The sequence below is a fragment of the Myotis myotis genome, unplaced genomic scaffold (genome assembly GCF_014108235.1).
Source record: "Myotis myotis isolate mMyoMyo1 unplaced genomic scaffold, mMyoMyo1.p scaffold_m19_p_22, whole genome shotgun sequence".
Taxonomy (NCBI): Eukaryota; Metazoa; Chordata; class Mammalia; order Chiroptera; family Vespertilionidae; genus Myotis; species Myotis myotis.
In genome coordinates, this window is record NW_023416327.1 from 3396762 (window position 1) to 3410075 (window position 13314).

The following is a 13314-nucleotide window of genomic DNA, read 5'->3' on the forward strand; positions in this document are numbered from 1 at the left end:
TTAAACTGCTTACTAGAATTTTCCTCGCTTCAGAATTCATCACCCCCTGATTGAATTCCATAGGCTGTGAAGATCGCGATGCACCCCGCCCCCCACCCCCGCCGCAAGAATTCCGTGACTATGGGAGATGGTGCCCAAATGTCTGATCCTGAAAGGACAGGGAGCTGAGAGAGTGACCCCAGGATGACATCTAGTAACGTAATCAGTAATGCTTCCCAGTGCATAGTCTAATGGTTCGAGTCGCCTGCATCTCACCAACTTGCCCCCCAGCTAAACACAGCCCTTAGCCTGGTTGTATTATTTTTGACTTAGCGACTGTAGACGCCTGCACTGTGCTGCCTGCATTGTCTCAGAAGCTGCCACCCAGGGCCCAGCAGGCGAACTCCCTGCTGCTGGAGTGCTCGCTGCAGTCATCCCACTGTAGTGTCCTTCCCGTGAGCCAGGGGTTGGCGCAGTTTTCCATGAAGACCCAGCTGGATTAGTAACCCGGTCTTTGCAGGCCACGGCCCTGTCGCGGCTGCTCCCCTCTGCAGGCAGCATGAGAGCAGCTGCGGAAGGGCCGCGTGAGCGGGAGTGGCTGGTTCCAACAAAACCTGGGTTTGCCCGGGTGTGTGCAGCGAGCTGGCGCCACGCTTCTCCTTCCTTCATCCCTTTGCTCCCTTTCTCCAAGTACTCTGCTTCTGCTTCATACCAGCGGTGCTCACATACTTGTCCGTCTTGAACCATGTCTTTCAGTAAATACACACTTTTTTTGGTAAAGTATGGGGAAAACATCGATCAACAAGTATTGAATGTTTGCTGTGCGTCAGGCATGGGGGTAGGGGTGGGGTGAACCAAAAAGCATTTAGGTTCTCCATCTTCTTATTTATTTTTTAATTTATTTTACTTATTTACAACATATAAAACAAATCTTGCAAGTAACAGGATTACTTCTATTATATTCTAAAATATTTTTTCCTCTGGCTCTATTTTTGTTCATCAGTTTATGTTGTTCGTTATATTCCACAAATGAGTGAGACCATGTGATATTTATCTTTCTCCGACTGGCTTATTTTGCTTAGTATAATGCTCTTCAGGTCCATCCATGCTGTTACAAATGGCAAGAGTTACTTCTTTTTTACAGCAGCATAGTATTCCATTGTGTAGATGTACCACAGTTTTGTAATCCACTCATTTGCTGATGGGCATTTTGGCTGTTTCTAAATCTTAGCTGTGGTGAATTGTGCTGCTATGAACATAGGGATGCATATATCCTTTCTGATTGGTGTTTCTGGTTTCTTGGGATATAGTCCTACAAGTGAGATTACTGGGTCAAATGGGAGTTCCATTTTTAGTTTTTTGAGGAAACTCCATACTGTTATCCACAGTGGCTGCACCAGTCTGCATTCCCACCAGGAGTGTATGAGGGTTTCTTTTTCTCCACATCCTCGCCAGCACTTGTCGTTGGTTGATTTGTTGCTGATAGCCATTCTGACAGGTGTGAGACAGTACCTCATTGTCATTTTGATTTGCATCAGAAACTTTGAGCATGTTTTCATATGTCTCTTGGCTTTCTGTATGTCCTCTTTTGAAAAGTGTCTATTTAAGTCCTTCACCCATTTTCTGGTTGTGTTCTTTATCTTCATTTTGTTAAGTTGTTCCCTGCAAATGTTGGAGATTAAACCATTATTGGAAATAAAATTGGCAAATACGCTCTTCCATGCAGTGGCCTTTCTTGCTTTGTTGATGGTTTCTTTTGCTGTGCAGAGCTTTTTATTTTGATGTAGTCCCATTTGTTTATTTACTCCTTAGTTTCCATTGTCCTAGGATCTGTGTCTGTAAAGATATCATTATAACACATGTCTGTTATTTTGCTGCCTATGGATTCTTCTAAGATTTTTATGGTTTCCTGTCTTATGTTTAAGTCCGTTATCCATTTTGAGTTTATTTTTGTGTATGGTGTAAGCTGGTGGTCTAGTTTCAATTTTTTTGCATGTATCTGTCCAATTTTCCCAACACCATTTACTGAAGAGACTGTCTTGACTTCATTGTATGCATTTGTCTCCTTTGTCAAATATTAATTGAGCATAATGGCTTGGATTGATTTCTGGGTTCTCTGTTTAGTTCCATTGGTCTATGTCTGTTCTTGTGCCAGTACCAGGCAGTTTTGAGAACAGTGGCTTTGTAATATAGTTCGATATCTGGTATTGTGATCCCTCCAACTTTGTTCTTCTTTCTCAGGATTGCTGTGGCTATTCGGGGTCTTTTTTTTTTTATTCCATATGAATTTTGGAGAGTTTGTTCTAGGTCTGTGAAATATGTATTGGTATTTTAATAGGGATTGCATTGAATCTATAGATTGCTTTGGGTAGTATGGACATTTTAATGATGTTGATTCTACGAATCCATGAACACAATGTATTCTTCTATTTCTTTATGTCTTCCTCTATCTTTTTTATCAATGTCCTATAGTTTTCTGAGTACAGGTCTTTTACCTCTTCAGTTAAGTTTATTCCTAGGTATCTTAATTTTTTTGTGTGCAATGGTAAATGGACTTGTTTTCTTTTTAGTTTCTTTCTGTGAATTAATTATTGGTATGTAAAAAAGCCATAGATTTATGGATGTTAATTTTGCCGAATTCATTTATGAAGTCTTTTTTTTTTTATGGAGTCTTTAGGGTTTTCTATGTACAATATCATGCAAATAATGACAGTTTAACTTCTTTTCAAACTTGGATGCTTTTTATTTCTTCTTCTTGTCGGATTGCTATGGCTAGCACTTCCAGTACTATGTCAAACAGGTGTGGTGAAAGTGGGCATCCCTGTCTTGCTCCTGTTCTTAGGGGAAATGGTTTTAGTTTTTGCCCATTGAGTGTGATGTTGGCTGTAGGTTTGTCATATATTGCCTTTATAATGTTGAGATATGCTCCCTCTATTCCCGCATTGCTGTGAGTTTTTATCAAAAATGGGTGTTGGATTTTGTCGAATGCTTTCTCTGCATCTATTGATATGATCATGTGATTTTTGTCTTTCAGTTGGTTTATATGATGTGTCACGTTTATTAATTTGTGAATATTGTACCATCCTTGCATCCCTGGAATAAATCCCACTTCTATATTCTGCTGTATTGGCGTGATATGTTCTATAAATGTCAATTAAATCCACCTCATCTAGTGTGTCCTTTAGAGTCACTGTTTCCTTGTTGAATTTTTTCCTGGAAGATCTATCCAGTGAAGTCAGAGGGGTGTTAAAATCCCTACTATGACTGTATTGTTGTCGATCTTTTCGTTAAAGTTCTCTAGAAGTTTTTTTTTTATATCTGTAGGTGCTCCTATATTAGGTGCATATATGTTTACCAGGGTTATATCCTCTTGTTGGATCGGTCCCTTTAGTATTACGTAGTGACCTTTGTTGTCTCTTGTGATGGCCTTCATTTTAAAGTCGGATAGGAGTATTGCTACTCCACCTTTTTATTTATTTTTTTCCATTTGCATGGAAGATATTTTTCCATCCCTTCACTGTCATCCTCTGTGAGTCTTTTGTTTTGAGGTGGGTCTGTTGTTGACAGCATATAATTGGGTCATGTTTTTGTATCCATTCAGCTACCCTTCGCCTTTTGATTGGAGCATTTAATCCAGTTACATTTAGGGTTATTATTGATAGGTACTTATTTATTGCCATTTTAATTCTGTATGGCTAGGTTTCTCTCTGTTTCTTTTTCTCATTACATCAGTCCCTTTAGCATTTCTTGTAATGCTGGCTTGGTAGTGATGTACTCCGTTAGCCTTTTTTTGTCTGGGAAGCTCTTTATTTGACCGTCTATTTTGAATGATAGCCTTGCTGCAAATAGTTATCTTGGACTAAGATCCTTGCTTTCCATTACCTTTAGTACTTCATGCCATTCCCTCCTGGCCTGTAGAGTTTCCGATGAGAAATCAGATGTCAACCTTATGGGAGCTCCTTTGTAGGTAACAGTTTTCTTTTCTCTTGCTGCCTTTCAAATTCTCTGTCTTTAATTTTTGGCATTTTAATTATGATGTGTCTGGGTGTGGGCCTATTTGGGTTCTTCTTGCTCGGCACTCTCTGTGCCTCCTGAACTTGTATGACTTTTTCCTTTACCAGGTTAGGGAATTTTTCTGCCATTATTTCTTTAAACACATTCTCTATTCCTTTCTCCCTTTCTGCCTCTTCTGGCACACCTGCTATTCTAATATTATTATGTTTCACATTGTCCCACCGCTCCCTTAAGCTGTCCTCCTGTTTTTTAATTGTTTTTTCTTTTTGGTTCTCTGAGTGATATTTTCAACTCTGTCTTCTAATTCACTGATTCAATCTTCAGCTTCCCTTAATCTGCTGTGTATTCCTTCCAATGTGTTCTTTATTTGTGTTATGTCATTCTTTATCTCAGACTGTTCCTTTTTCATAATTACTATATCTTTTTTTCATGCTATTGAGCATCTTTACCATCATTACTCTGAACTATGCTTCATATAAATTTCTTATCTCTGCTTCATTTATCTCTTCTTCTAGAGAATTATCTAGTTCTCATTTGGGCAGTGGTTCTCAACCTTCCTAATGCCATGACCCTTTAATACAGTTCCTCATGTTGTGGTGACCCCCAACCATAAAATTATTTTCGTTGCTACTTTATAACTGTAATTTTGCTACTGTTATGAACCGTAATGTAAATATCTGATATGCTATACGTGTTTTCCAATGGTCACGACCCACAGGTTGAGAACTGCTGCATTTGGGGGTTATTTCTTTGTCTCCTCACTTTGGTTGTCTGTGAGTTTGTGACTTTGGGTTTGTGACTTTGTTCTAGGTAGATCCTCTATACCTCTCAATCTCTAGTGCAGGACAGTGTTAAAGGCTGTTTCTGACTAATTAGATGAGGCAAAGACTCAAAGCCTTCAGAGATTGCCTCTGCCTACAGACTGATAGGATTCCAACTTGAATTGCCACCAGGCAATCATCCTCAGGTGTGGCGAGAGTTTTTTCAACAGGGTGGGGCAGTTGCTTCTGCCTGGAAGCTAATTGTTATTTTTAGTCTCTTAAGTGGCCTCAGGGCAAGGTGTTTTCCAATAGGGCAGTGGTTCTCAACCTTCTGGCCCTTTAAATACAGTTCCTCATGTTGTGACCCAACCATAAAATTATTTTTGTTGCTACTTCATAACTGTAATGTTGCTACTGTTATGAATCATAATATAAATATCTGATATGCAGGATGGTCTTAAGCGTCCCCTGTGAAGGGGTCGTTCGACCGCCAAAGGGGTGGTGACCCACAGGTTGAGAACTACTACAATAGGATGTGTTGACTATCTTCTCCCCAGGCAAGGCAGATGTCTATGTGGGAAAGATGTCCTCCCCTGCCTAAGGGAATGACTCAGCCCAGGAAACTTGGGGTGTCTGCCTTCTGAGCTCTGTCCCCCGAGTCCCCAGTCCTGGCTTCTGCTCTCACAGCTCCAGTCCACTTCACCCTCCCGCTGCCTGAGCTCAAGGTGGGTGGCTCCACAGGGAATTATGTGCATTGGCCCTTTAAGAGGGTGCCTGAATTTTCAGCTGTCACTCCCTGGCAGACAGCACCCTGCTGCTTTCCACTGTCAGATGTTATGGGGTACCCTTCTCAGTTTTGGTACTCACTGCTGGGGGACCCAGCTTGGGGATTAGATCCCAGAGTTTTTAGTGGCAACCCCCACAGCTGAGATATCTCTCTAGACTTCAGTTGCTGTCTGTGGGCGCCCACCAGCTCTTTTGTGCCTCCACCCTTCCTACCAGTCTCTATGGGGTCTCCACGTTCGGTCCTCAGGTAGCAGGGTTCTCTCCTGTGAGTTTTCCGTTGATTATTCAGGACGCTTTTCTGTATTTTAGTTGTAATTCCAGTTTGTTCCTGGGATTATGTCCACGCAGCATCCACTTACTCTGCCGCCATTTTTAGTCCTCTATTCTCCATCTTCTTAATCTACTTGAAGAAATTATGTGAACATATCACATGATAATAGTTACTCAGAAGGAAACTGGGAGGCACTGGGCATCACAGCTCAGTGTGCACCACCTTGCTGGGTGAGATGTGGAGGCTCCTCACTGAGCCGGGAGAGGCTCCAGGTTCCTTCCCGCCGCCATTTCCACCCCCTGAGCAGCAGGGCTGTTCATAACAGGTCCCTCTGCTCCGGATTCACAGGTTAGTCTGAGCTATGCCAGATTTCTTTGTGTTTTGCAATGCTGAGAGACTAGAATATTTTTTCACGTCATGTGCATACACACACACTGAGTATGTACAGATGTTGTTTTACGAACTGGGTGGGTAGCAGTGGGCACCTCTCTACAACCTAGAGAGCATCCCACTTAGAGGCGAGCCTTTGAGAGCAAAACGCCTCGCTGTGCGCAGGCCGAGCGGGTGGCCGGTCCCAGGGCAGACTGCACCCAGCCGTCGTGTCACAGCGCCACTCTGTTCTTGCCTGTCACCACAGGTACCCGCAAGATGGAGTACAAGGGCAGCAGCTGGCACGAGACCTGCTTCATCTGCCACCGCTGTCAGCAGCCCATCGGGACCAAGAGCTTCATCCCCAAGGACGAGCAGAACTTCTGCGTGCCCTGCTACGAGAAGCAGCATGCCCTGCAGTGTGTTCAGTGCAAAAAGGTACCCGAGCCTGCTGGGCCTTGCACACGCGAGTCAGTGTGGGCCATGGCCCACCCGCTCGTCCTTCCCAAAAGAGGTGCCGGCTGTGACACCGGAACAGTGCAGAAGTTACACCTCTGTCACCCTCTGTCCATATTCTCATGTGCTCCGGACACTGGACCCTGGGACCTGTGTTCCAGTCTTCCCAGGCGTGCGCACGGTGGTCTGAGATAAAATCCTTCATTGCTTCCTTCTTCCTTCCCAGATGTGTGCTCATGTGTGACTCGATGTGGAGAGAACTTATGAGCCCAGAGCGATCTCTGTTGTCTTGCTCTGGAAGAAACGAAGCCAGAAGCCAACTGCTGTGGAAGGGAAAGAGGCGGCGGGAGGGAAAGCCAGGGAACGGCCGCCCGGGGAGGGCAGGTCATCAGTTACACGTGGCCCCGGGCCGTGGCTGCGCGGCTCCGTTAGGTTAGAGAGGACGGAGCCCTGCACTCGGAGGAAGCCGTCTCCCTCCCGCCTGTCCTGTCCCCCACGTCTGTGCCCTTCAGGTGTAGCTTCGTTTCCCAGTGTCCGCTCACACACAGGTCCTGACACTGTGAGGACTGTGCACCCTCCACCGCCACCAGCACCCTGGCCTGCTGTCGCGGGACTAAGCGCAGACTGGCTCCCGCCCGTTTTCTGTCTGTGCCGTGTCCCCATTCCCTGCCAGCCACCTGCCTGCACCGGTTCAAAGGGCAGCGTATTGTGCGTTTCTTCAGTCCCCACCTTGTTTCCTTCTCGCGTTTCCATTTTTTCTTTACTGTTCTGAATTCCATTTCTCCATCGCCCCCTCTCACGACCATGTGTCTGTGCTGTGTATTCCTTCGTCCCTTCATGGGACCCTCTCCCTGCGCTCTCCCTTTTTGTGGTTGTTCCTCAGTGAGACCCACGGGAACGTCCCTGTAGAGGCTCCTCTTCCTGGGCCGTCTTCCCGGAACATTCCCCGTCACGGTCCTGTTCCCGTGGGGAAATGAAGGCACACCGCCTGGGCTGCACGTGTGTGTGACATCAGCACAGCCGTCAGCGCTCACGCCACTGTGGCAGGGTGCGGAGTCTGGATGGGCAGGGCGAGGGAGGCTGCTCCAGGTGCAGCATCTGCCACAGAAACGCCCTCTGTAGCCTCGCAGACACTTTGCCACCCAGCATGTTTTGCATAAGTTCTACTCCTTAGAGAGCACTTGTTGGATAATTATTAATGGTTTATACTTTAATGAAGAGAATACAGGATAGAAGGAATCCTGAACTCTGTACCTACTTTTCTATTTACTAGCTATGAATTCTCAGGCAAGTCACTGAATTTCTCTGGGTCTCAGTTTGTTCATCTGCAAAATGGAAGTCACATCTGTCTCTGTAAGGACTAGAGCAGGAGCTGGATGGGCAGCAGTGTTCAGGATGCGAGTGCCAGTGCAGCGCCCTCCGTCGTGCATGGCCGGCCCGCGGCCAGCTGAGACCGGGGCCCGGCTCTGTCCACGTCCGTTGGTTAACTGAACATGGAAAGCAACAGTGCAAACGGGAAGTAGCAGGTCAGGTGGAGGTGTTGCCCACCTGTGTGTGTGCCTGGCTTCCGCGCAGGACGAGGGCTGAGACCGCAAGGAGGGGGCCTGGGGCCTCTCCCAGCTGTCCTGCGGCCCCGCAGGCCCGTCCCACGTGGCTTTAGCCTCTTCCACAGCAGTGACTGGACCAGGGGGACCCGGGTCATTACAGACAAGTGGCCCCGGGCCCAGGCCTTCGAGGTCTGGCTTAGGTTAGGGTCGCCCTCTTCACTGCAGGCTCGGCCTTCACCCCGGCACTGCCTCCTGCCCTGACACCTGCGCCCAGTCCAGCACCCTCTGAGGATGGAGGGCGGGCGCCTTGTACCCACATCACTAGCAGGAAGCCAGGTCTGCAGCAGGGACGGTGAGGGCTGGGAAGCGGTTTCTCAGTGACCGTGAACCAGAACTGACGTCTCCTGGAGGCCGTACGCTAAGAACACAGGCCGCTCTGCCCAGGACCTGACCCCTGCCCTCTTGCCTCCCAGCCCATCACCGCCGGAGGGGTCACCTACCGGGAGCAGCCCTGGCACAAGGAGTGCTTTGTGTGCACCGCCTGCAAGAAGCCGCTGTCCGGGCAGCGCTTCACGTCCCGAGATGAGTTTGCCTACTGCCTGGACTGCTTCTGCGACCTGTATGCCAAGAAGTGTGCCGGCTGCACCAACCCCATCAGCGGTGAGTGTCTGGGGCCACCAGGCCGCGGCCCTGCCCCTCCTCAGGAGCCAATGCTGACGGGTGAGAGTCTGGCACGAGGGCTTGTTGCACGGGCAGACTTTGCAGAGGCTGTGGGCAGGGTGCGGCTGGGTTCCGGGGCTTGTCTCATGACCGCCCTCTGCGAGAAAGTGCGCCCCCTCCTCCACACCCACCGTTTCTTCTGTGCGGTCTTTCCCGCCATTCCAGAGAAAAGGCGCCTTTTCTCTTCACCCTCCCTGTGAGCGCGTCATTCATTAAGTCGGTGCTGGCCACGCCCCGCTGAGGGGCGCTCAGCTCAGTTCCTTCTGGGGGCGCACGGGCTCTGGAACTGCGGGCGTCCCGTATGCTGCTCTCTAGCCCTTTCTCCTTGGAGTCCTGAGCTCCTCGGGCTGTGTCTGGACCCCACTCCCAGGAGCGGAACCAGAATTCCCGGTGCAGCCCCAGCGCCTGGCCCGGCGTGCTCACCCACCCGTGTCATTCTCCGCCCACAGGACTTGGCGGCACAAAGTACATCTCCTTCGAGGAGCGGCAGTGGCACAACGACTGCTTCAACTGCAAGAAGTGCTCCCTGTCGCTGGTGGGCCGCGGCTTCCTCACCGAGAGGGACGACATCCTGTGCCCCGACTGCGGGAAGGACATCTGAGTGCGGCTGCCTGCATCACGCAGGCCCGCGTCCCGTGTCCCCGCACGGGGCCAGCGTGGAGCCCGCCTCCTCCAGCCGCACCTGGCTTTCCCTTGTGCTTCTCAGCGATAGTCACTAGTCACGTTTGTGTAACCCCTCCGCCCTTTCTTCTAGCCCAGTCCCGGGGAGGAGAAACCCTTATGGAGACCTTAGGTGGAAGACGGTTGTGAATTTTTATAACCAAGCCAGGCAAATCCAAGTGCAAACTTCCCGCTGAATATCTTTATAAATGTATCTTTCTTTCACTGCATATTTAATTTTAAGTGCAATTAACATGTCAGGAACTTGGAAATAATGACGAGCTGTCCCTACAGCTGTCACTTCCTGTCGTGTGAGGCCTGCAGCGAGATTGTATGACTTGCAATAAAGCTACCCAGCACCGAGTGGGAGTGGTGCGTGCACAGTAAGGCTGCGTGTAATTGACACTGTGCTGCGTGATCGCTCCATGCACTGTCTGAGGTGCGGGCCCTGGCGGGCGGGCGGGCATGTTGACTGAAACTGATCGTCCCTTTCACTGACAGCACACGCTGCCTGCTCTGACCCGCTCCCCAAACGCCCGAATTTCATGCTCTGACCTGATGCAGTTACAGGGGCTCCCGAGGGAGCCCGGGACAGCAAAGGCAGTTGGGGCCCCTGAGAGGCCGGAGCTCTCCCGTCGTCAGGGATCGTGCCCTGACCTGCCTTCTCTTCGGAAGGTGAAGGACTGCAAGAGGGCAAGCACCATGGGGCCAGGATGGCAGCTCATTCTGTGTATCCCAACGCCTGGGCATTCTGGCGCCTGCAGGAAGTGCCACAGAGACAGTCAGAGGGACGGAGGCAGAGTCACGCAGAGCTCCGGGCTGGGCAGCAGTCTGTCAGTCACTGGGAGAGCAGGCTCCACACCTGAAAACACTGAGCAGTTGATGAGCTAGCTTTGCATATTTCTTTATCCAGAATAGTAACAATGTCGACCTTCGGTCCTCAGTTTTCTAAGACAATGCCCCATGATAAAATGATATGGTGTCCAATCAGAAATGATGTATACACCCCTATGTTCATAGCAGTGCAATTTACAATGGTTAAGATCTGGAAACAGCCAAGTGCCCATCAGTAGAAAAAAAGTGGATAAAAAAGCTGAGGTTGCTCTGGCTGGTGGCTCAGTGGCTGGAACATCAGCCAAGAACCAAAGGGTCCCGGGTGTGATTCTGGTCAAGGGCGCATACCTAGGCTGCAGGTTCCCCACTCCAGTCGGGGTGCATGTGGGAGGGAGGCAACTGATGGATGTGGCTCTCTCACGTCAACGTTTCTCTCTTCTCTCCTTCTCCCCCGTCCCTTTCACTCTCTCTAAAAACAATGGAAGAAATAGTCTCCAACAACAACAAAGCTGCGGTACATTATTCCATGGGATACCACGCAGCAGTAAAAAACAACGATCTCTTACCCTTGAAGCAGCATGGAGGGACCTGGAGAGCATCATGCTAAGTGAAATAAGCCAGTCGGAGAAAGACAAGTATCACATGATCGCACTCATATGTGGAAGCTAATGAACAAAATAAACTCACAAACAAAATAGATCCAGAGATTTGGAAGCAGGGAACAGACTGAAGATTCTCAGAGGAAGAGGCGGGGTGGGTGGGTGGGAAGAGATTAACCAAAGAACTTGCATGCCTATATGCATAGCCTGTGGACACAGACCATAGAGTGGTGAAGGCCGGGGCAGCGCATGGGGGTGGGTTAGAAGGGGTCACTGGGGGTAAAGGGGACATCTGTAATAGTTTCATCAAAAAAGATAAATTGTTATAAAATGAAACAGTGTGCCGGGAAAGCCTGTCTCTGCCAGTGCCACCCCCAGGAGGGCATCTGAACACATGAGCCAGGCCGCCAGAGTTACAGTGAGCTGGAGGCTTTGCTCAAAAAGAATAAACCCACCTTGTTAGTTGTTTTGCCATCTTCTACTTTATAATGTTAACATGAAAACATTCAAACCTGTAAAGAATTTTTGTGAGTTAATTTGAGCCAAACTGTTGACATATCCCGGGAAGCAGAACCTCAACAGATTGAGATAATGCTCTGGAGAATGGTGGGTTACATCTGTATTGATACATTGCAATCAAAGGAAAGGGTGACATGAAATCCATTGGTGCTAGACTAGAGAGGCGGGAGAAAGCAAAGCGGGTGGGGTGGGGGGAACCCCTGAAATTGAATAAAAAGTAAAATGATAGACACATACTTAGGTGGGTGCAGGAACAATTAACATGATAACAATGAAGGGATTTGTGGTCTCTGTCCTGGTGCCCAGCACATTAGGTTGTGCCTCAAGGGGTCCAGAAAAAGGGAAGTTACAAGTTACCCAGACATTTCAAGGATATGTTATCATAGATACAAACAGACAGATAGGCTCACTTAAGGTAAAGGTTGACCTTGTCAGTGAAGATACCGGTCTAGGAGGTGACTACCCACCATAACTGCTTTTAGTTAAAGTTTAATTTCAGACCATCCTTTGTGGTGACTTTAGGTCTGAGTTTGCAAGACTGCCAAGCAGGCCTTCCCTGAGCTTGTCAGGTTAGCATGTGGCCCCTTTCGTCCACAATAATATAAAAGTAAAAGCATTCTTGCAGATGTGCTTTTGAAAATAAAAATAGCAGTATTCAAAAAAAAACAAAAGTAAAAGCTTTCCAAATTTCATTATGGAACATCTTAACTTGTTCCTGGTTAAAAACACAGCTACACTAAACGTATCCAACCTTAAATTACCCAATTTGTCAAAAACAAAGATCTTAGTGGCAAGCAACTACCAGGGAGCTAAAGCTCCATGAGACTAGTAGCCAAAAGCAAAATGGCAGGCTAGCCAGCTTAACAGAAAACCAGGGGAAGAAGGGCCCTCGTGGGATCCCACTTGCCGCTGGGGGCCCAGGAAACGGCATGACGGGGCTGCCCCCACTGAGGGGCCGTCGGAGGACGTGGAGCAGACGTGCGAGCATTCGCCAAGCCCCACACAGAGCAGCAAAGCTCTTAGAACCTTGTCTGCTCAGAGGGCTAGGCAGAAGCTCTGACCTGGCTGAGCATGTACTATGAACGTGTTCAAACACCTAAAGGGAACCATGCTTAAAGAATGAAAGGAACATGTATAACCATTTCTCATCAGAGTGAGAATACCAATAAAGAGGTAAACCTTTTTAAAAGAGCCAACTGGAAATTCAGGAGTCTGAAAGCGCAGTAACCAGAATGAGAAACACTAGCGACGCTTGAGCTGGGAGGAGAGGAAGTCAGTGAACACCAAGACAGATCAATAAAGATCATGAAATCTGAAAAACGGGGAAAAAGAAAACAATGACCACAGCCTCAGAGAAATGCGAACCACCATTAAGTGAACCAACGTACGCAAAACGGGGACACCGGGAGAGGAGAGGGAAAAGGGACAGAAAAAATGTTTTAAGAATTAATGGCTGGCCCTGGCTGGTTTGGCTCAGTGGATGGAGCATTGGCCTGCGGACTGAAGGGTCCCAGGTTCCATTCCGGTCGGGGAACATGCCTGGGTTGTGGGCTCCATCCCCCGTAGGGGTGTGCAGGAGGCAGCCGATCAATGATTCTCTCTCACCATTGATGTTTCTCTCTCTCTCCCTCTCCCTTCCTCTCTGAAATCAATGAAAAAATATATATATTTTTAAAAAGAATTAATAGCCCTAACCGGTTTGGCTCAGTGGATAGAGCATCAGCCTGCGGACTAAAGGAACCCAGGTTTGATTCCAGTGAAGGGCATGTACCTTGGTGGCAGGCACATCCCCAGTAGGG

The 13314-nt window shown here is 48.2% G+C and overlaps 1 protein-coding gene across 2 annotated transcripts in view; it reads left to right on the top strand.

Moving 5' to 3' along the window:
- Positions 1 to 9950, top strand: part of FHL2 (four and a half LIM domains 2) — a 73746-nt gene extending 63796 nt beyond the window's left edge. For both annotated transcript variants that reach the window (XM_036355458.1, XM_036355459.1), the window contains exons 4-6: positions 6449 to 6618; positions 8657 to 8843; positions 9353 to 9950. In XM_036355458.1, coding sequence (XP_036211351.1) covers positions 6449 to 6618; positions 8657 to 8843; positions 9353 to 9504 — 509 coding nt within the window. In that variant the 3' untranslated portion in view covers positions 9505 to 9950. The remainder of the gene's footprint in view (positions 1 to 6448; positions 6619 to 8656; positions 8844 to 9352) is intronic.
- The last annotated feature ends 3364 nt before the right edge of the window (positions 9951 to 13314 follow it).